The sequence below is a fragment of the Elephantulus edwardii genome, unplaced genomic scaffold (genome assembly GCF_000299155.1).
Source record: "Elephantulus edwardii isolate Elephantulus edwardi_28Jun2011 unplaced genomic scaffold, EleEdw1.0 scaffold00015, whole genome shotgun sequence".
NCBI classification, from domain to species: domain Eukaryota; kingdom Metazoa; phylum Chordata; class Mammalia; order Macroscelidea; family Macroscelididae; genus Elephantulus; species Elephantulus edwardii.
In genome coordinates, this window is record NW_006399765.1 from 8,641,153 (window position 1) to 8,666,530 (window position 25,378).

Genomic DNA, 25,378 nt, shown 5'->3' on the forward strand with positions numbered 1-25,378 from the left:
TTCTTTTCAGATTTGTCATTGCCAAATATTTTCCCCAGTCTCTGGGTTCTCTTTTGGAGAAATATTTTGGTACACATAGGGATTTAATTTTTAGAAGAGCTCAATTGTCTAGTTTATCTCCAACTAGGGTTTTTTGAAACTCTTTTTTAATATACATGAATTTTAGTTTGTGCTGTAAGTTGTCTATTTTTGCACTGTTCTCTTTTCATAAAAAATATTACAAGCACATTTCTTGTGGGTTTTTCTTTTTGTTTTGCTTTTCTCCTTTACAAGCATATTTTTTGTAAGATGCGATGATATTACACACAAGACATAAAGATGCACATTTTATGATTTTTCCATATTTATCTGTTGCAAAGATTGTGCTCCTAGTTTGTCAGGTGTTACCTTGGTTGTACTCTGGACTTGCTTGGACGGTCCAAGAGATGGGGAAGTTAGTCTTGGGTAGCCTATTTTATGAGATGGTCTACTTGAGTGCCCTGAGAACTCAGATGGGCTATATTTCCATAAGAATTACCATTAGCCCCTTTCATTTGATTTGGAGCTTCACAGATTAGTTAAGTAATCTCAGAAACTGTTCTTTGGTGTGGACCACTTTGGTCTCATTTAGTACATCTTTTCTCCTATAGAAGTAAAATAGCTTTATTGTTTAATTCTGATTATACAAATACGTTTTACTCATTTAGAAAACCATTACTAATTTGGTACTCAAAGCCTTGGCTAATGAAAGAAAAAAAAGTGAATGCAAATACACAAGTCTACAAGACTAGATGAACAGTGGGGATTCAAAAGCAGGGAAAGGAGTTAGAATATGTGCTAAGAAAATTAAATTTAGACACAAATGGATAATTAGGCAAATATTCATTGTCATAATTGACTCAAGAAGTTAAAAATAAATGGATTAAAGGAAACACCTACTCTTCAGTTTTTTTACCTTCTTACCCAACATTTACTATAGTAGTAAATACTAGTTTGTGTATTAACATGCATCTAGCAATAATAACATTTAGATCCTTGACTGGCTGACCCTGCCTACACTTAGAGAAGAGACTTGTAGTTCATAGCATTTATTTCACTGCCTGGAAGAGGCTTCCTTAAGTCACTGGGTGCAATTAGGGATTGGGTGGGATTGGATTTGGACTAACAATGTTGGAAAACTGTCCAGTAGGCTTTGAGTGTTGAGGCAGTGGCAGCAGATGCTGTACAGGTGGACTGTCATGGGCCTAGTGAGAAAGCAGGACCCAGATCTGGCCCCAGTTCCCATTCTCAAGTGGATCAGAAGGATCCCTGTGTTGTGCCCTTGGGTCCCAGGGGCCTCCCTGTAGGACCCCACATCAACTGACTGGCATCTGTGCAGCCCCTTTATGTTCCCTTTTGGTGGAAACAACAGAGTTGGTTGAGGGTAGGATGAACATGTGAGTGGCCAGTGGCAGTTGCAGTTTGAGGTCAAGGTCTTGGTTGACTTTCAAGGAAGCTCTGGATGCTGCCCAGCAAGAGCTTGGAGATGCTTGGACAAAGGACTAGCTGGGAGACCCAGGGGACAATCATCATCCCTCTGTGGTACCCAGGCCTTCCTGTTGGTAGATAGGGAGCCTCCCTGCCCTCACAGTGCCACCAGAGGCATTTGGGGGTTTTTAAGAGGATGAACTAAGGCTCCCCATTTGGAAAATACAGTAGTGATGTGGTCATCTTCCATTTTCCCATCATGACTCTTTTCACGTCTTTTGCAGAGTGAGTGTGTATATTTCTTGTTCAGTTTTCCTAAAGTAGAATCAGATAAGCTTTTGTTTGCTTCTTCAAGTAGAAAGTACAGCTTACAGTTATTTGTTTATTGGCTGAATTTTTATCTTCCCTTAGTACATGGAAGGCTTCATGAGGGCAGGAACTTTGTCTTCGTGTCTTTTTTTTTTGGTGTTGATTTGTTTCTCTAAGGGCTTAACTAGATATTCAGTAAATATTTATTTAAAGCATTAGTAAATGATAGAATTTGATTCTGAGAGCAATTGTTTTGAGGTTCTCAGGGAGCCCCTTACAGGTGAGTCATGGTAAGCTTTGAGATAGGTTCTTATTGTGATTTCAGGATGCTGAATAATAATAATAATAGGAGGAACCAGTGGAAGGCACGCCTGTCTTAGAATGAGGCAGAGTGAGAGGGCGGTGACAAGGTTTTGTGGAGCTTTGTGTTTTGAATAATGCCTGTTTGTCTCTTCTGTGTAGTGAGTGATGCTACACTCTGGGCAGACTTTGCCTAAGTTTCATAAATATTTAATTGGCTTTTTCAGGAGAATAAAGGCAGCCCCGTTGATGACTGAAAATGACAAAGCATCCACCTAACAGACGAGGAATCAGCTTTGAAGTGGGAGCCCAGTTGGAAGCCCGGGATCGATTAAAAAACTGGTACTTTTACATTTTTCTGTTAATTAAAGCCCTTCAGTAAAGGATTGTTGTCAGCATTGCTAAAGAGTAGTAGGCTAGGCTTCTCGTAGGTGTTTCTTGCTCATTGAGTCTTGGAAAATGGAGAGAGACTTCATTCTAGAGCTTTAGAGTGCCCTTTCTCTTTGGTGCATGGATCCCTGTGTTCATAGTTGTTTCCCATTTTTCTGCCTGTGCCTCTGATGCAGAAAGAAACATGAGTGGTTACAGGTAGGGAGGAGTTAAGTAGCAGCATTCTTGCTCTTGGCTGTGTCAGGAATCAGAGAGGGAAAAAGAACAGGGATGTGAGAATGAAGGAAAGGGCTCCTCTGTTGTGAACAATCCCTCCTGTTTCCTTAGGTGTGTTATAGTATGGTTGAAATGCAGGCATCACGAAAGGACACTTTGGGGTGATTGGATTCTGGAGCTGAGGGGTGGCTGTATTCCAGACTTTGTCATTGATCTGACTACTTATTATTAGCTGCTTTGAATATCAGCATCATTTATTGAATAGGGGTGCTAGCAATTTCAATCTTATGGTTGTTTGGAGAAACAAATAATAAAGCTATGTGAGAGAAAGCCTTTTAATCTGGGGATTATGATTGTTGTTGAGAACGTTCTAGAATTTGGTCATTTGTCAGTGCTCAGTGTAAGGATGGGGCTGCAGAATTCAAGCTTTTTTGAATTTTCATAAGGAACCGGATAGGTTTCTTGGAGTGATTGCAAAAAATTAGGCTGACCAGTTCTGGGATGTAGGAAGAAAGGATGAGGAGAGTCAGTTAAGTGGGTGGGGCAGAAAACTGTTTCTTTGATGCCCTTTGGAGCTGGAAATTTTTTTTTTTTAAATTTAGGTTGTTTATTTTTCATTTCAGTGTGGAGCTGGAAATTTTTTTTTTTTTTTACAGTTTTATAACTTTATTTGACAATCAGCTATTAGTTTTCATCCACATTGACTGTCTGTAGATTTTTGAAAGTGGTGACAGGTACATAGGTAACCAGTGTATACAGCTTGTTTGAGGAATCTTCATCCTCATTACATTTTCTGGACAACCGTACACGGATGCGGTATGGGACATTCCTTATTCCTTTGGCCCAGACAGCTTTGTTAAGCCTGGTGTCAATGCGAACATCTGGTGTGCCCATCTCCTTCATGGCAAATTTCCTGATCTCCTTTAGTGCCCGAGGAGCACGCTTCTTAAATCCCACTCCATGGATGCGCTTGTGAATGTTGATGGTGTACTCTCTGGTCACCACTTCGTTGATGGCAGAACGGCCTTTCTTCTTCTCACCACCCTTCTTTGCGGGGGCCATAGTGCCGGAACAAAGCTGGAAAGGACGAGCTGGAAATTTTAATCTTAGAGATTATTTGAACACTTAGTTGTATTTAGAGCATTTTATTTGTAATTATTTCCTTTTTTGTTGCATTTTGTAAGTCAGCTTTTAGTGCTAGGCAGTTAAAAGAAATTTTATTTTTTTGTTGTAATTTGGAAAAAAGATTAAAATACAGAAAAACACAGATAATAAAATATTAATAATATGACCGTTCTATTTTATTTATATTTTTTGAAAAAGAAAAAAAAATATAAAAGAGAGCACTTCTAACATAGAAGAAATATCCTTACTGACCTTCTGAATTTTATTTCCCTCATTCTGTAGAGACAGTTCCATATATATGGTAGTAGTTGGTTGTAGTAGTTGGTTATATCCCTTCTGGACATTTTCCATTTTGGTATATATTATGAATTAATCTATAATAATCTTGAGGTTTTTTTTAAAAAAAACATATAAATTGCATGTCAGCAGTCAAGAATAAGAACTGAATAGTGAAGTGGATTAGGGGGCATTGTACAACAATGAAAGAATTTTTTTGCAAAGAGAAAAGCAGACTGGAGGGAGTGGGCAGGGAGGAAAATGTGCAACAATGAATGAATGGAAATCCAGATTCTCTGTAAACTCATTAAAATATCAATTAAAAAACTCCAAACATATAAATCATATACTATTTATGTTTTTCTGTATCTTTTTTTAGTACTTGACTTTATGATTTATCCTTTTTGGTATAGGAGGTATTCACTTAAATTCACATCAATAAGGGACTAGATAAGTAAAATTCTGTATAGAGTTGTATTTTATGAAAATACTGTATTTTACTTATCTAGTCCCTTATTGATGGACATTTTGATTTGTAGTTTTTCAGAGTACTTCTGTAAATACCTCTTCAATATCTCTTGTGTACATGTGCAGGGATATTTCTTGGGCAGTATTTTTAAAATTTTTTGACCACAACTCAACAGTAAGAAACATTTTAAGTCCAATATAGTAACCACTCTGGTATGCATATAAATTTATCTGAAGCAGAAGTTTATTAAGTAATACTGGAATACTTGCATTGTACTCTGATAATTCTACCACCCCCTTAAACACATACACACATATTAAAAAGTATTTCTTATATTTTACAACCTGCTAATGGTTCAGGAAGGGAGCTTTGGTGGCTTAATAGTGGGGAGTTGTGCTTCCAACCTGAAGGCATGCTGTTAGAATCACTCATCTATGCATTCTCCTCCTGTGCATTCTCTTTTGAGAATCCTGCTATTTACAACCTCTGAAAGGCTGAGTCAGTTCAGATTTGAAGGGCATAGAACAACAATGGTTTAGAAACTGCATTTGATAAGCTCTTCCCCAAAAAGTAATGTTGCTGTGTCTTATCAACCATCCACGTAGTTTTTAGAATCAGAAGCAATTTAATCACAAGAGAGGAGATGTTCATATTTCTCCCTTGGAACACCTGGTGGATTTGAACCACTACTTTTTTGAGACGGCAGCACAGCTCCTTGCCACCAGAGCTCCCTAAAGTAATATAAACATTTTAAATTTTATTGGAAATTGCCAAGTTGTTCTCCAAAAATTTTTTTTAATTTATAGCCTCATGAGTAGACAGGAAGATTGCTGTTTCTCCATATCCTTACCAATCCTTGCCTTTGACAGACTTTTTGGTTTTTGTCAGTCTGTTGGCTGTGAAATTTTATTGTTATTTTATTGTGCATTACTATTTATTTATTTTTTTCCTTGTTGTGTACCATTGAATCAGATCCTACTGGCACAGGAGGAGATTGCCCCTCCTTCTCCAGTGGAGCATCTGGTGGATTCGAAGTGCGTGCCTTCGGGATTACAGCTCCACTTCTTGCCACTAGGCCACCAGAGAGCCCTTTATTGTGCGTTACTTTTGTTGTATCTTTTTAGACGTGTTCTGTGACATGCCCTTGATATTTTTGTATTGGATTACTTCTTTTCTTACTGAACTGCAGATGTGTTTAAATAATGTATCATAGATTCCAATTCTTTTTCTGTTTATGTTGAACAGTATAGAAGTTGTCTTTTCCTTTATATATGGTACCTTTCCTTGTATAGAAATCTTTTTTTTTTCTTTTTCTTGTGTAAGCTTTAAGTTTTAAATTTAAAAATACTAGCAAATATTATGGGTTTTGTTCTTTGTGACTTGAGTATGCATTTTTCTCTATCACTTAGTTACATGGGATGATTTTGGTGTAGTTAGTATTCTTTTTCATCTTTTGAGTAACTACTTGCTGCAGTCATTTGTGAAATGACTACAAAGTCCAGAAGCAATACTAGCTGAGTGTACAGCTGATAGCTTTATTTAAAATGTACACTTCAGTGTAAGCGGCTGAGGTTCAAGATCACTTCAGTTCTGAGCAAAGAATAGAATATTTATCCATTAGGAGTCACAGCACTTTAAAGGGCTTGGGAACATTTTCCATCTTTCCATCACACTTTGTTTTAGCTATAAAGTACCTCCTGGGCTTGGGTCATGCATTAATCAGGTTATTTACTATTTCCTGAAACACACAGGTGTATTCAGGTAGGGTTGAGAAGGTCAGCAAGATGGAATCACTTTGGTTTCAACCAACCTAGTGATTTATGTAATAGTCCATCCTTCCTCAGCTGCTGTCCAGTGTATTCCATGTTTGCATGAATTTATTCTGAGTTCTAAAGTCTTTCACTGATTTATGTTTAGTCCAGTGCCAATAATAACACATTATTAAGTTGATATGACTTTAAAATAAATTCTGTTATCAAGACATGTTTTTCCTATTTGTATTTTGCTTTATTTGGGTGACTGTTTTTAGATCTTTACTCTTCATTGTGAGTTTTTGCATTTATTAGATTTCTTTAAAAATGCTATTGCAAAAAATAAAATAATTTTTTAAAAAACCTTAAAAAAGAAAACATGTAGTTTTCAAATGAATTGTACTGAATTTATAAGATTTGAGGAAATTGGCATCTTTAGGATGGTATTTCCATTCATGAAACTATTAGACATTGTGTTTATTTACAGTTTCTCTTATGATTTTCAACAATGTTGTATAGCCTTCATAAAAGAGGTTACTTACCTTGTCCTGAAAACTGATAAAGTCAGTGTAATTCAGCTGTACCACCTCTGTTCCAACACCAGGTGCAGATGCAGCACTTCTTTCACTGACTTTTAACTATCCAGAGCCAGCTAATTTTTCATAAGAGAAGAAGGTCTGTAGTCCTTTAGACTGCCAGATCTCCCCAAGACTTTGAATGTTGGCTCCTTGATGTTTATGACAGCCTCACCTCTGACCTAAACCCGAAAACCAAACCAGTTGTTGCAAAGTGAATTTCCTCACGTGTAACTGAATAGAATTGTTCCGTAAGTTTTTTTGGCTGTAATCTTTCTGAAAGCAGATTGGCAGATCTTTTCTTATAAATTGTCTAAAGACTATCAACGCGTGAAATAATAATCATAGGTTTCCCTTTCCTCTCTCAAGATGCTAACTATAAGCTTAAGTTTTTCCTTCTGACCTGCTGCTTTCCTCTCTCCCCTGCTTTCTTGGGTTTGATAATAAACTTACAGAACCCTTGAGAAGTACTGTGCTTAGTACAGTTTTAGAGAAGTTTCTACAAAGGAGCTATAAAGATGTTTAGGTTGACTTCTAGGATCCTTTTCAAAAAGATTTTAAAAAGGGACAGGCATTGCCATGCGCATTGATGTTTTTCATCAACAAGAGATTCCGTGGAGCTTTTATTGGGACCTCATTTTTAGGCATTATTGATTTAATCATTCCTCAGGATCCCTAAGTTAGGTCTTTTGGCCTGGCCAGTGTCAGAGTGAATCACTTAATTAGCATAAACCCTCAAGTGTGGACTGGAGATTTTATCAAATACAAATATTTCACTGGGAATCTTCTTGCACCACTGAAGAGAAAGCTAGCCAATGCAGGATGCCCTTCCTGTTCCAACTACACCTATGATGGCTGAACTGGAGACCTGATGTGTGATGAGACCTTGGGTGGAGAGAGCCAATACTGGTAGGACTGAGAACTTGGGAACACTATCATTGGGGAAATTTCAGGGTTTTAGAAGTTACTTCTCAGAAATCATGGGACACAAAGTAAATTCTTTAAGCAAAGTTAAATTCCTTACCCAGCAGTTCCTAAATACCGTCTTGGTTTGTGTTGAGTGACTGTGGCTCGTAATGACCCTGTGCACTATGGATATGAACCTTGCCTTATCCTGTGTCATTGTCATGATCGCCTTCACGCGCAAGTCCATTGTTACAGTTAGTTACTGTGTCAATCCCTCCCTTTACACATCTTCTCTTTTTATAGCTAACCTGCTTTTCCCTGCCTGATATCTTTTTCATGACAGTGAATGAATCAGATTATATTTTCTATTGGGTTATTGCTGATGTGTAGAAGTGCTGTTAATTTGTGTGTGTTTTTTTTTAAATCCAGGTACCTTGTTGCATTTTCATATTTATTCTAATGGTTCTTTTGAATTTTTGTATAGATCATCATATGTTATTGTATACCATTGAGTGGGAACCAACCCATAGCTGACCTTCCAACAGGTTTTCAGAGGCAGTTAATCGCCTGGGCACATTTAAACCACATGTCTTGAGGATTCCAGCACAGCTTCTTACCACCAGAGCTCCATCATACATCCACAAGTAATAATAGTTTGCTACTTCTTTTTTTTTTTTTTATGTGTGTACCGTCAAATCGATTCTGACTGGTACAGGAGGTGATTGTTCCTCCTTCTTCAGCAGAGCATCTGGTGGATTTGAACGCGCATCTCTGGGATTGCAATGCAGCCTCTTGCCATTAGGCCACCAGAGCTCGCCAGTTTGCTACTTCTTTTTATACATTGTTTTATCTCTTTCTTTCTCTGATTGTCTCAATGTGGAATTGAATGATAGTAGTGATAGTCTTCCTTGTCTTGTGATTTGAATGGGAACACATCTGGAATTTTAGAGGATATTTTATAAAAGATCAGAGTAAATGCTTCTAATTGGATTAAGGAAAGTCTGCCTACTCCTTAAGGAGGCCTGATGGCCAAGTTTTTAAAGTGCTTGGCAGCTAACTAGTAGGTTGGTAATGTGACTTGATTAGCCAGTGTGAGAGGGAGCTCTGGTGGCTTAGTGAGTAAAGAATTGTGCTGCTTACCCAATAGCAAGTGGTTCAGATCCACCAGTTGCTCTGAGGGAGAAAGATGAGTGGTTTTTCTCCTTGTTTAATTTACATCCTCTGAAAACTGGCAGGAGGTTCATCTGTGAGTCGATTCTGAGTCAACAATGAGTGATCTCCTTCCTGTATGATTTACAGCCTCTAAAAACTAGCAAGAGGTTCAACTGTGAATCGATTCTGACTCAGCAGACAGAAATTCAATAATCCACTCTGGGAGAAAGGTGTAAATGTACTTCTGTAAAGATTTAAAGACTTAGACATTCCATTGGGCAGTTCTACTCTGTCCTATAGATGGTCACCAAGTAGCTTGAGCTTTGATGTTTTCGAGTTGTTTTGGTTTTGTTGTGGTAGATATAGGTAACAAAATGTAAAAATTTTGACATTTCACAATCTTTTTTTTAAAATATTTTATTATATATATATGTATATATATATTATTTTTTTTTATTTATATTTTATTATTTTTTGTGCATGTACCGTCAAATCGTATCTGACTGGTACAGGAGGAAATTGTCCTTCCTTCTCCGGCAGAGCATCTGGTGGATTCGAACCATATATCTCTGGGATTGCAGTGCAGCTCCTTGCCACTAGGCCACCAGAGCTTCCTGACATTTCACAATCTTTAATGAACATCAGTGACATTAATTAATTCCATCCTGTTTTTTAAACAATATCCTTTCCTATTTCCAGATTACGTTATCACCCTGTATAAGCTCTGAGTCAAACACTGACTCTTTCCCCCTTCCTCTTTCCTGTCTCTGGTAACTTTTAATAAACTTTGCTTTTTATACTCTTGTATTCCAGATATTTCATAAAAGTAAAGGGGTCATACCGTACGTATTCTTTTGTGATAGATGTATTCCACTCAGCATATTGCTTTTAGAGTTCAACCATGTTGTAGAATGTATTAGGACTTCATTTCTTTTTCCGACTAAGTAATATTCTATTGAATAAATTATCAAAAACCTAAATATGCAGAAACCACCAAAAATTGGTGTAACAATATATTTATTGTGATTAGATATGATTTAAATTGGCTGTTCTCACACTCTTGAGGAGGCATTCATTAGAGGGGATAGTGAAAGTAAAGGATGAAAGTAGGCTATATTTATCATTATTATTTTAATTTCTCAGGTAACTTCAAAACTAGCTTCCAGGCTCTTTGATAAGCAGTCACTAAAGACATTCTCTGGTGGCATAGTAGTATAAGTGTTAGACAACTAATGGAAAACTTTAAACCCACAGAGCTATACTGAGGGATAAAAAGTCCTTATGAATTTCAGCCTTAGAAATCCAGAAGAGGTTCCCTGTAACTTGGAATTGACTTAACTGCAGTCAAGTTCCTGGGGCTTCTGCTCCTTAGATCTGACTGTGGTGAGTAATTGTGATCATTGCCGGGAAGTCAGAACTGATTCATAGCTGACCCTTCAGTGGGAATGAGGATGACAGATGATGTCTGAGGAGTTTGAATTGTGTTTTTGAGAAGAGTACAGAATATTCCACGAACTGCCAAAAGAACAAATGCATGGGTCTTGGACAAAGTGCAACCAAGGTGCTCCCTAGAATCAAACTTTGCCTCATTTACTTTGGTGATCTTGTTTGGAGAAGCCAGTCCTTGGAAGAAGATACCATGAGTGGAAAAATGGAGGGTCAGTGACAGAGAAAACATCCCTCAACAAGATGGAGTGACATGGTGACTGTAGCAGTGGGCTTAAGTATATCAGTGATGATGAAGATGGCATAGGATGGGGTATAGTTCAGATCCATTGTTCATAGGGCCACAAGGAGTTATAATTGACTCAGTGCAGTGGCACTTAACAACAGTAGTAGCATAAATGGTATGGGGGGAGATTGCCCATCTTTCTCCCTCAGAGTAGCTGGTGGATTTGAATCTTCTGCCTTTAGTTTGGTAACACAACTCCTTTCTCACTAGGCCACTAGCAACCCCTTCCTCCCTACCTGTTAGATTGTTAAGCGCTGTCAGATACGACTCATGACTCCTATGAACAATATATCGGATCTTTGTCCTATCCTGTGCCATCCTTATTGTCCTCAACATATTTTGAGTCTGTTGCCACAGACACTCAGTCCATCTTGTGAGTATGAAATACTTTATTGTGGTTTTGTTTCACTGGTTGAGCTCTTGGTTGCTAACTGAAAAGTTATCTGAATCTACAGCTTTGGAAACCCTTCGGGGGCAGTTCTTCTCTAATTCTGTGAGTCAGAATTGACTTCATAGCAGGCAGTGATAATGATAAATAAGGCCCGTAGGGTTTGCATGTAAGGGAACTTAATTAAGTTCATAACTATTTAAAATTAGCAGAACTCTAAAAGCTGTGGTAGTGTGTTTAGCCTCAAAAGTCCAAGGATGGCTTGCTCAGAGTTGGAAATGACTTGAAGGCATTGAGTTTTTTTGCTATTTTCAGAGTATCTTTAATCTTCTCAACACCTCTTTCTTAAGTGTTTGAAAACGATTCTGATAATCTCCCAAATTATTTAGAAGCTGGACACTTTATAGGCCATTTTTGTTTTAATTTTATTATTTTTGTGTGTGTGTACCATCAAATAAGATCTGACTGCTACAGGAGGAGGTTATCCCTCCTTCTCCCACAAAGCATCTGGTGGATTTGAACTGCTCACCTCTGGGATTGCAGTGCAGAAGGCCATTTTTAAATGTTTGGTTAGATATTTGAATTTTAGTGTTTTGGTTGTATGCTGTCCAGTGGATTCTGACCCATAGCCACCGAGAAGACAGGCTCAACCTGCTCTGATAGGATTTCCTAAACTGTAACTCTTGTATGAGCACATCACCAGGCCTTTTCTCCCTTAGAGCTCTTGGTAGATTTGTACTGCTGGCCTTTTAGTGACCAGTTGAGCACTTAACTGTTGTGCCACAAGAACTTTGATTTTGAATGCATTAGCCAAATATAATGAAGAATTTGTTTTATTGTCTCTATACTGAAAGAAATTCCCTTTGATATTAAAATATCCCAAATTTGGTATGTGAGAGGCCATCTCATTGATGGTCTTCCTCTCCTGAGCCATCCCTCCCCTCTCCCAAACATGATGTCCTTCTCCAAGGACCAGCCCCTCCTTGCAACATGCCCAAAGTATGTCAGACGAAGCTTCAGAATCCTTGACTCCAAGGAACATTCCGGCTTCATCCTTTCCAGGCCAAACCTGTTTGTTCTCCTAGCAGTCCATGGTATATTCAACACTCTTCTTCAGCACCACAGCTCAAAGGCATCAATTTTCCTTCTGTCATCCTATTCACTGTCCAACTCTCCTATGCATAGCATGTAATTGTGAAGACCATAACCTGGATCTGGTGCACCAGTCTCCAGCCTGACGCCATTGCTCTTCAGTACTCTTGAGAGGTCCCTCACAGCTGACTTTCCCAATGTAATTAGTCTCCTGATTTCCTGGCTGCTATTACCAAGAGTGTTAACGGTGGAACCAAGTAAACTAAAACTTAACTATCTCAATCTCTTCACCATCCTTACTGATGCTGCCAATTGGCCCAGTGGTTCGAAAACCCTGTGTACAACCTGGTGTAACTAATGTTACAGAGTAAAATATATATGACTTATTGAATGAAAAACCCTGCACACTTTCACTTAAATTTTAAAAATGAGATTTTAAAGTACTAAAGGAAAAATGCCTCTAAGCTGCCCAGCTTTCAGCTAGTCAGATGCCTAACCCCTTGGCAGCATCAGGATGGATGGTGAAGAGATTGAGATTGTGCACAGCTTTAGTTTGCTTGGCTCCATAGTCAACAGTCTTGGCACCAGCAGCCAGGAAATTAAAAGGCGCATTGCCATGGGAAAGTCTGCTGTTAGGGACCTCTCCAAAGTACTGAAGAGCAATGGTGTCTCTCTGGAGACTAAGGTGCGTCTGATACAGGCCATGGTCTTTCCAATCACTTGTTATTCATCAGAGAGTTGGATAATGACCAAGGAGGATAGAAGGAGAATTGATGCCTTTGAGCTGTGGTGCTGGAGAAGAGTATTGAGAATACCATGGACTGCTAAGAAAACAAACAGATTTGTCCTGGAAAGGGTTAAACCGCGTGGCTCCTTGGAGGCAAGGATTCTGAGGCTCCATCTAACATACTTTGGACATGTTGTGAGGAGAGACCGGTCCTTAGAGAGGGACATCATGCTTAGGAGGGTGGAGGGACAGAGCAGGAGAGGAAGGCCCTCTATGAGGTGGATTGATTCAGTGACTGGGATAATTGGGATGGGAGTGTCAGAGACAGTGCAATTGGCACAGGACAGAGCGGAGTTTAGGGCTGTTGTACATAGGGTCGCTATGAGTCGCAAGCGACTCGACGGCACATAACAACAACAACAAACAAAAGGAAAAATGGTGGACAGTGTTTGGTGGAGCTCCCCAATTAAAATAAGCTTGGAAGCAGGAGTGGCATCTACTTCCGAAATAGCTTGCCTCTGGAAACCCTATGAACCTGGAGAAAGAATGAAAGTTAAACGAGTGTTCAGGTCTTTCGTTCATTGGGTCAGTCACCTAGGACTTAATAACAACAAAGGAAAAAAGTAGCAGCAAGAAGTTGTGCTGCAATACTGAAGGTCCATGGTTCAAATCTACCAGCTGCTTCATGGGAAAAAGAAGGGCAGTCTCTTACCATGCGATTAACTGCCTCTGAAAACCTGCTGGAGGGTCAGCTATGGGTCAGTTCCAACTCACAGTACACAACAATAACAACAAGGGGGGAAAAATCTTGTCTCTCATGAAGGATCTTGCCTTAGTATTCATTCCTTTTGTACTCAGCCACTGGCTAGGCATAGTCTGAGAAGTTGACTAAGGCACAGATAGCGTTAGAGAAGGATTTAGAGTCATGTTGTTGTTCTTAATTGCCATCAAGTTGGTTCTGGCTCATAGTGACCTTGTGTATGATGAAACAAAACACCACCTGATCCAGAACTGTTCTCACAATCACAATGTTTGAGCTCACTGTTATAGACATTATGTCAGACTGTTTCATTGTAGGTATATTTCCTTTTCTCTGTTGATTGTCAGTCATTCAAGATGACTTTCTTCAAGGATCAGACCTTCATGTCCAAATTTGTTTGAAGTGTCTTTTTATCTTTGCTTCCAAAGAGCAAGAGAGAGTTGTTTGTTCTTTTGGCAGTCCATAGAATGTTCAGTATTCTTAAGCAACAGTATGATGCGATTGCATCAGTTCTCCTTTGATCGTTCTTTTGCATGCATACAAGACAATTGAAAATATCAGGACTTGGATCAGACCTTAATCCTCAAATTAACCTTTGCTTTTTAACATTTTAAAGAGATTTTTTGCAGCAGATTTGCTCAGTGTAGTGGTACATTGCTTGTACTGTATTGAAAGCTGCTTCCTTCAGTGTTGTGGATCCAACTAAGATGAAACTTCAATCATTTCTTTCTCTTCTTTATTCCCCCCAATATTTTCTTTGTTTATAATTTGTGAGGATTTATACTTTTTAAAATTTTAATGAAAGTTTATAAAGAATTTGGATTTCCATCCATTCATTGTTGCACATTTTTCTTCATGCCCCCTTCCCGCCTAGTTTGCTTTTTTCTTTGGGAAAAAAGTTCTTTTATTGTTATACAGTGTCCCCACCATCCCGGACCACTTTACTATGCAACTCTTGTTCTGAACTCCTGTCATACCAATAATACTTAATCATATATTCCTTTTATACAGTTCTCTCCCTCATCTGTTTCAGTGCTGTGTACATTATTTGTCCCCTCTTTTCTTAGTTTTCCCCAACCTTCACGTCAGTCCTGTTTTATAACAGTGGCATTATGCAGTATTTATATTTTTGTGATTGAGATATTTCACTCAGCATAATGTCCTCCATTGTCACCCATTTTGTGTAGTATTTCATGAGTTTTTTGTTTTTCAGGGCTTCATACTATTCCGTTGTGTGAATATACCAGAGTTTCTCTATCCAAATGGATAGAGAACAACAAATGTTTGTTGATGGGCACTTGAGTTGTTTCCAATTCTTTGCTGTTGTGAACAAAGCCACAATAAACAATAGGTGTACATATATCTGCTTGGGTGGCTGTTCTGGTTTCTTTAGGGTATATTCCCACAGTGGAATTGCTGGGTCAGATGGTATTTCTATTTCCAACTTTTTGAGAAAGTGCCATACTGCTTTTCAGAGTGGTAGCACCATTTTACATTCCCACCAACAGTGAAAAGGGTTCCAGTTTCTCCACAGCCTCACTAACATTTGTTGTTTGCTGCTATGTTAAATTTTGCTTTTCTTACTAGAGTGAGATGATTTCTCATAGTTGTTTTGATTTGCATCTCAGAGCTAGGGATTTTAAACATTTATTCATGGCCATCTGAATGTCTTCTTTGGTAAAGTGTCTGTTCATATCTTCCCATTTTTCAGTTAGGTTACTTTTATTTTGTGGTGGTGCTCGAGTATTTTATAAATTCTCGATACTAGTCCCTTATCTGACATGTCATTACCAAATACTTTTTCCCAAATCTGTGGCTTCCCTTTTTACCCTGTTGGAGAAGTTTTTGGATGTGCATATTATCAGAAGTTTTTAATGAGGCTTTCTAATCCTGATGCCTAATTCATCTTAATGTAGACCAGCTTCTTGGGTCATTTTCTTAGCATTCAGATAGAGTAAGTTTAATGAAAAAATACAACTCTGAAAATATACTTTTTCATATTTGATTTTAAGCATGCGCTATTTCCTTTTTCTATTCAAATGACTGCCTCTTTTATAGATTCATAATGAGCACAATGAAATGTTCTAGAATTCCTTCCAGTGATATCTGTAGTTATGCTCTACACAGTTAAATACATTTGCATAGTCATTAAAACCCACCTAAAGATCTTTATGATTTTCTCTGCTGTCAACCATTTGATATTAGCAATGGAGAGCACTGCTTCTGGAGTCAATTGCTTGCCTTACAGTTAAGGATTCAGTAGACTCATTCTGATGACCATCACAGCTGGGCTGTCATGTTTTGTTTACTGATATATATTCCCAGTGCCTCTGAAGTGCACCTGGCACATTATAGGTACTCAGTACACTGTCTGTAGGTTGAGTTTCAAATGACTGTAGAAAAACATTTTCTCAGGTTATTTTGATTGCTTACATTTAAACCTGAGGGGAAATTATTTTAATATTGCAGAATTGGATGGCTATTATGCAAACACCCAAGCCTACTGCTGTTAAATTGATTAGGACTCATAGTGACCCTGTAATGGAGAACTGCCCCATAGATTTCCAAGGCCATAATTTTTTTTCCCCGTTTTGGGTGGTTTTTATTACACAGTAACGGAGATATAGCAAACATTCCACAACAAACAGTATTTGAATCCTTGCTGTGTACCAGGCACTGCACTGGACCCTGGAAGAGGTGCCAGCAGTTCTGTTCTCTGGAATTAAGACCTCTGAGGAACATTTAACTTCCTTTTCCTACACCCTGAAAGAACAGGCCTTGGTGGGAGGTCTGGGGTGTAGTCTCTCCAGGGACGGCATCAAAGGCAAAAGCTATGTTTTCGTAGCTGGGTGGAGGCCCAGGGGGCTGGGTGTCAAGTAGCCCATCTTCTGAGGCACTGTGCTTCACATCTTCCTCTGTGGAGTTCACAGGCCGTCTCAGGAACTCTTTAGTCATGGCCAGTAGGCAGCATACAGCCTCCTCATAAGTGGGGATGGCAGCCACCTTTGGTGTCCTGCACTCTCTTTCTCCAAGGTCTCCACTGTGAGGTAGTGCAGGTCTCTGGAGAGGTGGTATGGGTCCCATTGAGGTGGCCCCGGGTGCTGGCTTTGATGGACCAGAGCAGGTCACAGAGCAGCAACAGGCCCCGTGCACCACAGCAAAAGAAGCTGACTGCCCTGAGTAGGGGACTGGGGCCCTCAGATGCAGGGTGCCCAGTGGGCGAGGCCAGCTGGCCAGGCTAGATCCTTGCATCCCTTTCACTCCACCACGAAAAACAGTGTCCTAGCCACTAGAATCATGGTGCCACTGACCATCATGCAATAGCAGAGATTGGAGGCCACATGGCTCTGGTCACACATCTTCAGGGAATCTTCAAGGGTCAGAAATGCCTTCCAAATAGGGGTTGTCCAGCCAAGGTGGCAGCTCCAAATGATGTCTACTGTGCAGTGTCATTCTCCATCTAGGGGAGCTCCTGTGCAGCCATGGGGCATGTGCTCAGAAGTTGTCCATCCATGGGGAGCTCAGTAGGGATAATGGCATGGTGGTCTTCAAACATGTGACCTGGGAAAATCTGAGCGGTGGTCCTGAATCCGGGATGCTGGGTGGCTCGCAGTGAGGGACTGACTCTGATGGGTGCCTCCGTAGCCTTGCTCTCTGCACTCGGCCAAAGCTCCCTGAAGTCGCTCCAAGGAGTCGCCTGCCTGGGACCGCCAGCAGTGTGGGTCTGGTCCTTAACCCAGTGCAGAGCCGAGGGCAGAACCCCTCTTCACTCCAGGGGCTCTGCAACCCAGTGTCTGCGCTTAAGCAGGGTGCCGGCCAGGGTGTGCGCTGACCTGTGGCTCACTCTTGACTCCCCTGGTGACCACCATCACAGCCGGGGCTGGGCCAATTGTTAGGGCTGTAAATCTTTATGGAAGCGTGGTTGATGTATTCCATCCATCAATCTTTCTATTAGTAACAAAACACTTAACAACGCACTTTGCCCCCAGGTCTTCATGCATTTATGTAGAGTACCTACCATTTGTTGAGGTGCCCACTCTGTGCCAGGATCTTCATATGCAACCTACTTATTAAGCCTTCTAAAAAAACCTACAAAGTTGTTTATTGTTTCAGTTTTATAAATGAGGAAAAGACATAAAGTGAGCCTCACAGAGGTTCAAGTCCTTTGTCTAAAATTACAGAAACGGTCAGTGATAGAGCTGGGATTTGAACCCCTTTTGATCTGGCTTCAAAGGCCTGCTATGCCTCCCAGATGAAATGAAAGGGATACTTCCTTTCTCTGATAATATTTTCCTTAATTCTGGATTTGTTGTTTGTTGTCAGTTAACCAAAGAAAAGATGGAAGGAGTTGATGCACACAATGGATGTGGCAGTAGAAGTGTATGGAGACACATATGTGACCAAAGTGAGTCTTAGGTTGCTCTGAATTACTTACAGTAGATCTTGTTTTTCTGTATTGTTTTATGGAAAATTGGTCTTTCATTCACTTGTGTATACTGCAAATACTGTGCTACGATCAAAATAATAGTAGTGATAGCTAACATTTTGTAAAGAAATTACTATTTGTCAGGTATTCTGTTAAGTGTCTTAAACAGATGATCTCATTTAAGCCACACCATACCCATCTGGAATTGAGGTTCTGAGGTAAAACAATTGCCTAAGGTCACAATCTAATTGTGAATCTGACTTATTGGTGTCTTTTAAAAAATGTACATTATCTTATTTTTTATTGTAGTAAGGATATGTATAACATATTGTTTACTGTTTCAGCATTTGTTGTGTACTTAACATTTCTATGACATCAAGTTGTGTTCATTGTGTTCTCAACATCTAAGACTGTTTGATACTGGTATTCTTTGTATCTTACCACAATGTATTTGCAGATTTGCAAGGCAGATTATCTCACATTATAAGCTCCCACAAAACCTTTGGAAGTAAGATTTCAATTCTTTTTAAAGAGGTGTAAAAATGAGATGATGTATGTAAGGGAGGGAGAGTCTGACTTTGGATAACTCTACCAGGGGGAAGAATCTTCTTAAAGAACATCTGCAGCATAAAGCTGATTCCAGTAAAGTCAGACATGTGATGCCCTCAGACAAGTTGTTCTATGAACTCCAGTACTAACTGTCTCTGCTGTGGATCTCATTATTTTCTTACTAGGTTCAATTGTGCTCATGCAAAACCTGTACTTGGACCTGGAAGCAGTCCTTAGAACAGAGAAAGGAGACACTGCATGGTTCAAAATCAGGAAACTGTGTCAGAGATGTGTCCTGTCTCCATACCTTTTCAGTCTGTGCAGAACAGATCATTTGGAAGGCTGGACTTGATGAGGAAGAGGGTGGCATCAGGATTTGAAGAAGATTAATCAACAATGTGTGTTATGCAGATTACACAGACTTGCTTGCCAAAACTGAGGAGGACCTAAAACTTTGTTACAGAAGGTTAAGGATTGAAATAGGGATTGAAGCTCAACATCAAGAAGCCATAAGATTCTCACCACTGAGACACAATAGATGGAGAAGAGATTGAGACTGTTTACAATTTTAGCTTGCACCAGCAGTAAGGAAATCAGAAGACACATTGAATTGGAGAAGTTTGCTTCTTGGGGACCTTTTGGGTCAACGATGTCAGTAGAGGCTAAGGTGCACCTGATTCAGGCCATGGTCTTCACAGTTACTTGCTAGGTATCAGAGAGCTGGACTAAAGATGACAGAAGAAGAATTGATATCTTTGAGTTGTTGTCTGAAAAAAAAGTATTTGACATATCATATGCCACCAAGAAAACAAACAAGTCTGTTTTGGAGAGGGTTGAGAAACCAAATTGGAGGCAATATTTTGAAATTGTCTCATATACTTAGGCCAGGTGGCCAGGAGGGACCGACCAATCCTTGGAGAAGGACATCATGCATGGAAGGGTGGAGGGATGGTGCAGTAGAGGAAGACCCCAGATAAGGTGGATTGACACAGTGACTGAGTTAATGGAGGTAGGTGTGTCAGAGATAGTGAGATTCACTCAAGATAGGACAGGGTTCAGAGAGCTGTTTTACATAGATAGGGTTTCTGTGAATCCTAGTTGACTCGATGGCATGTAACAATAACAACAACAAGAACAACAAGGTTCAGTAATTTGTTGCAGTGCCTACACTACACAGAACTTACAGTTAACGCTCAGAGTTAGAGAAGTTAAAGATTAAAATTCAGGCTAAAACATTTTGGGTACAATACTTCATTCGGAACAGCTTCTTTTCAGGCATACTAGTCAGCAAATCTCTATCTGGACTTCAGCTTCACTGAACTCTTAGTCCTACCAATTATATACCATCCCTGCATTCCAGGTTATCCTAGGTTAGAAGGTAATAGGCTTTAGCTCCGAGTTGACAGACCTAGTTAACATCTATCTCATTTTAGTCTCTGATTCTGGGCTACTTCTGCTGCTACCGCTGCTGTCAGCTGCTTTGTGTCTGGTGGTCAGAGGAATCCTGGGCTCAGAGAACCTAATACACTCTGTGTCTTCTTTCTTGATGGCAATGAAAGTCTTATTTTCTACCTGTGAGTCTGTTTGGTTTAAGCCTAGTTAGTGGGTTAGTAAAACTGACAAATCCCTATAGTATTGCATATTTCAACTCAAAAGGTGCTATTTACCTTACTTACATTATTAGTGAACCATCCAGTCTCCTTGTTGTTGTTAAGTGCCATCAAGTCCACTATTACTCATAGTGACCCCATGAACAAGAGGTCTGAACTTTGCCCTATCCTGCACCATCCTTTTCACCCACAACATATTTGAGTATATTGCTGCAGACATTGTTATCAGTCCATTTCGTTGTGGGTCTTCCTCTCCTTTGTTGACCCTCCACCTTTCCAATCATGATGTTCTTCTTCAGGGAATAACTTCTAACAACATGTCCAAAATATATGAGAGAAAGCTTCACCAACTTTGCCTCCAAGGCACATTCTGGTTGCACTTTCTCCAACATATATCTGTTTGCTCTTTTGCCAATCCATAATATATTCAGCATTCTTCTCCAACACCACAACTCAATTGCATCAATGAATTCTTCTTCTGTCATCCTTAATCATTATCTAGCTCTCAGATAGATAGCAGGTGATTGGAAAGACTGTGGCCTAAATCAGGTGCATCTTAGTCTTTAAACTAACATTATTGCTTTTCAGGATTTTAGAGCGGTCCTAACAGCAGACTTTCCCCAGTGCTATACTTCTTCTAATCTTCTGACTTCTAGTAGTATCAAGAATGTTGACTGTGGATCCAAGCAAGATGAAATTGTTGACAATTTCAGTCTTTTCTCAATCTATTATGTTGTTGCCTATTGGTCCAGTGGTGAGAATATATTTTCTTGATATTGAGATGTAATCTATTTTGAAGGCTACAGTTCTTAATCCTCTGTATCATGCACATCAGGTCTTCCTTATTTTCAGCAAGCAGGGTTGTATCATCTGCTCATTGTAGATTTGTTGTTGCTTTTTCTTTCTTCTTTTTTTCTTGTCATGTACCATCCTGTCGGATCTGACTGTGACAAGAGGAGATTGCCCTTCCTCCAGCGGAGCTTCTGGTGGATTTGTAGGTTGTTGATGAGCCTTGCCCCAGTCCTGCTGCCACACTTCATAAGGCTCAGCTTCTCAGATGATTTACACAGAATAGAGATTGAATAGGTATACAGAAATAGTACAACCTAGACACAAACTTTTCCTGATTTAAACACTTGCTGTGTTTGGATTGGAAAAAACCATGGATTGGATCATACATTAATCTTTAAGCTGACATCCGTGCTCTTCATTATTTTGGAAATTGTATTTCTCAGTACATTTTTTTGATTTCTTGACTTCTAGTACTGCTGGTGTTGATTGTGGATCCAGTCAAGATGAAATAATTGAAAATTTATTCATTTCTCCATCTGTCATCATGTTGCCTATTGGCCTAAGTGTTTTCTTGATTTAATCCATATTGCAGGTTGTAATTCTGGAGCAGTTCCCCTCCCCCCCATATCTTTTCATGAAGTAAATCTACCACTGTGGGGAGAATGTTTCACTTAACTATTACCTAGTCAGTAGAGGGGGGATCATCCTGCCCACCGTGTTTTATCTCAAGGTTATGTAGATAGATTGACTTTCTAACATGGGAAAGGCTGAAGCTTGCTCTTAACTGCTTGGTTGATTAAAAAGAAGGAAGTTGGTGTTGGTGTTCTCTTCTTTCTGTCATCTATCAGGAGGACACCATTTGCCCCAGCAGTAGTAGGCCTACTCTTTCTTACTTTTTGCCCTGAGCACTGTAGGGGCGGGGCGGGGGGGGGGGGGGGATGGGATGGGATGGGTGGATATCTCTTTCTGCTACTTTCTTCATTCACTGGTGCTGTGTTTCCACTTCCAGGTCATCATGGTCCTTAACATTTCTTGTACAAAGGATTTTTAATTTGAGCATTGCATTTCTTTAGACTCCTTTCTTTACCATTTTAGAATATTTACACTCATCAAATCTCAACTTCTAGTTTAGGAGGCTTCATTTCTTTCATGATCTTTTTCTCCTTTTTTTTTTTAAAGTAATTTTTCTTTTCTGAGCATCCACAAACACTTATTGATGGTCCACTGTGAGTCAGGTGCTATCACATGATGCTATTGAATTATAGTAGGTGCTACCAAATAAAGAAAACTTAACATGGGTCTCTTAGAAAGTTTTAGAGACCAGTGGGGAATTTGGCTTTGGCTGTTAGCATCAAATACCAAAGGTTGTGACTTATGTACTCCCATGCTTTTATCTTTGCTGTTCTGTTAGGTCCCATCATTTATTATTTTTTCTATATAAGTCACAGGTCTAAAGACTTTCTCTCATTTAATTCTTACAACGTCTTGAAGTGGTGTGTTAATTCTGCTATATAAGAAAAATACCACAAATGAGTGACTTTAACAAACAAATTTATTCTATCACAGTTGAAGGGACCAGAAGTCTGCATTCATTGCACTGGCTTTTTTCTGTTGGTTTTGGTGGAAGGTCTTTTATCCCTTTTCAGGTGGTTTTTTTTTTTTATGCGTGTACCGTCAAATTGGATCTGACTGGTACAGGAGGCGACTGTTCCTCCTTCTTCAGCAGAGCATCTGGTGCATTTGAACCGTGCACTTCTGGGATTGCAGTCCTTTTCAGGTTTTGTTTCTTAGTCCCCTGCTGATTTTTCGTGGTATGGCATTTGTTTCCCCTCGTATCTGCTTACTTGCTTCTTATTCTACTCTTTTTATATTTCAAAAGAGATTGTTCCTTATAACAAGCCCAAAGTGTGTGAAATGAAGTCTTACACGTCTCACATGCATGGAGCACAACCGCCTGCACTTCTTCCAAGACAGATTTATTCATTCCTTAGACTTCCTTTGGTGTATTTCATACTCTTCACCAACACTACAATTCAAAGGCATCAGTTTTTTCTACTGATAAGTGGGTAGTGATAATATGATACTCTGTTGGAGGGAGTGATTAGAAAAGGTCTCTCTGACAAGGAAACATTTGAGGAGGGCTGTGAGGTAAAGGACTATCTAGAAAACAGTTCCAGGCAGAGGTTCCTAAAGCACAGCAGGCTGGGCATGTTTAACCAGTAAAAAATGGGAAAGGCTGGGCTCAAATGAGGGATTAGAGGGAAGAATTGAGTCCAGAAAGGTGACCAGGAAGCAGCTTGGCCATTTAAAAGTTTTGAATTTAATTTTAAATGTAATAGGCAATTATTGAAAAATTTTAAGCAAGGAAGTAGTAACGTCTGATTTACTTATAAAATAAATGTGGCTCTGGTGAATGTATATACGATATGTTGTAGGCATTCTTCTCTTATATGGATTAAAAGGTGATAGTTTGAACCAAAGAGCAGTGGTAGAAGTGACAAGAGATCAGAGCCTGAGTATATTTTGAAGTACAGTTGTCAAATTTTATGATGATGTGTGAGACTGAGACTGAGAGGATTTAAGGATGACTCTAATGGTGGGTTTTTTTTTAAAGTGGGGACTTGTTAGTTATTGAGTTGATCTTAGGAATCTCTTTCTATGGGATCTCTGCTGGTCTAGTGGGTAAGGAGTTGTGCTGCCAGTCCAAAGGTAGGTGGTTCTAATCCACTAGCTGCTCCTCGGGAGAAAGATGGGTCAGTTTCTGAAAATTCATCAGAGGGTCAGCTATGAATTGGTTCATACTCCATAACATAATAACAACCACATTCATTTCTTTTGGAAAAATAAGTATATTGCTTCTAGTTTCAGATGGTTATTAATAGACATTTGTATTATTATTTATGAAAATATAAGAAAACTGTGGTTGGTTTTCATTCACCTCAGGTAGATACCTAGGAATGGGACTATTAAGTCGTATACAGTCATATGTTTAATTTACTTTAACTGCCAAGTTGTTTTCGAAAAAAGCTGTATCACATTTCCACTATCTAAACATATGAGTTCCATTTGGTCCCTATTCCTGTTAGCACTTGGTGGAATTTCCCCATACTCCTTTTTTAAGATTTTAATTATTATTAGTTTTTAAATTAATGTATGTGTAATTTGCATACTATAAAAAATTCACCTTGAAAAAGTATGTATTCACTGGTTTTTAGAACATTCACAAAATTGTATAACCAACTCTCAGCACTGCCTGATTCCAGTACATTGCTTTCACCCTGCAGAAGAAACCCTTACCCATTATCAATTGCTTCTTTCCCTATTCTTCCCTATTCTTTACTTAATGTCTTTCTTTTTTGGTACCTCATTTCCTTTTTATGGCTAAATAAGACCATGCAACAAAGTCATCACATTTTATTTATCCATTCATTATTTGATAAGTTACTTCTACTTTTTGGCTATTATGAAATATGCTGGTACAAACGTACTGTGTACAAAATTGTGTTTAAACATGTGTTTTCAATTCTCTTAGGTGGGACCCTGTAGTAGAATTGCTGAATCATATGGTAATTTTATGAGTAACTGCCAAACTTCTCCAGGCTGCTCCATTTTATATTTTCATTAGCAGTGGGGATTCTTTTTCTTTTTTTTATTTTAAAAGGAAATAAAAGTTTTCTTAATGAAATAAGTAAGATAAAGTGAGTATGAGGATCCAGGATGAAGATTTGGGTTCAGAAATAAGGAAACATGTGAAATAGTCATTTGGAAGTGTAGAAGTAAGATAAGATGTGAAAAGTGTGGTAGAATTGAATGTTAGTGCCACAGAGTGCTGCAAGGACTTTGATGGCCATGGCATTTTTTTTTTAAATGTAGACTACTTTAGATTTATTGAAAAAATAGTGATGATAGTACAGAAGGTTCCTATTTACCTTTACTTAATATCTTAACATCTCGGATGAGCTCCTGGTATAATCTATAGTGATTTGTTCTGCTAAGCCAAAGGCTACATGGCTTTCTGGCAGGTAAAATATTCCAGCAGCTCTGTGGGAGAGAGATGGGCGGTCTCCTTCCATTGAGATTTACAGCCTCAGAAATCCTGGTGAGGGTAGATGGGAATTGAAACAGTGAATTTGAAATCAGCATTCTACAGATAAAAATACAAGGTACATTTCTTACCATTAAAAGCAATTTGATATATTGTTATTAACTAAAGTTAACAAATACGTTTTTTTAAGAGACATAAACGCAGGTTATATAATTGGATTTCACCTGATGGTATGCATAGGAATCAGATCGATCACATCTGTGGAAAGAACCGCTGGAGAAGCTCAATATCAGCTGTGAAAACTAGGCCAGGAGCTGATTGTGGAACAGACCACCAACTACT

General features: G+C 39.1%; 1 protein-coding gene across 1 annotated transcript in view; it reads left to right on the forward strand.

Moving 5' to 3' along the window:
• Nucleotides 1–2,314: 2,314 nt before the first annotated feature.
• PHF20 (PHD finger protein 20) overlaps nt 2,315–25,378 on the forward strand; it is a 100,795-nt gene continuing 77,731 nt past the window's right edge. The window contains exon 1 of the mRNA XM_006881492.1: nt 2,315–2,397. Coding sequence (XP_006881554.1) covers nt 2,315–2,397 — 83 coding nt within the window. The remainder of the gene's footprint in view (nt 2,398–25,378) is intronic.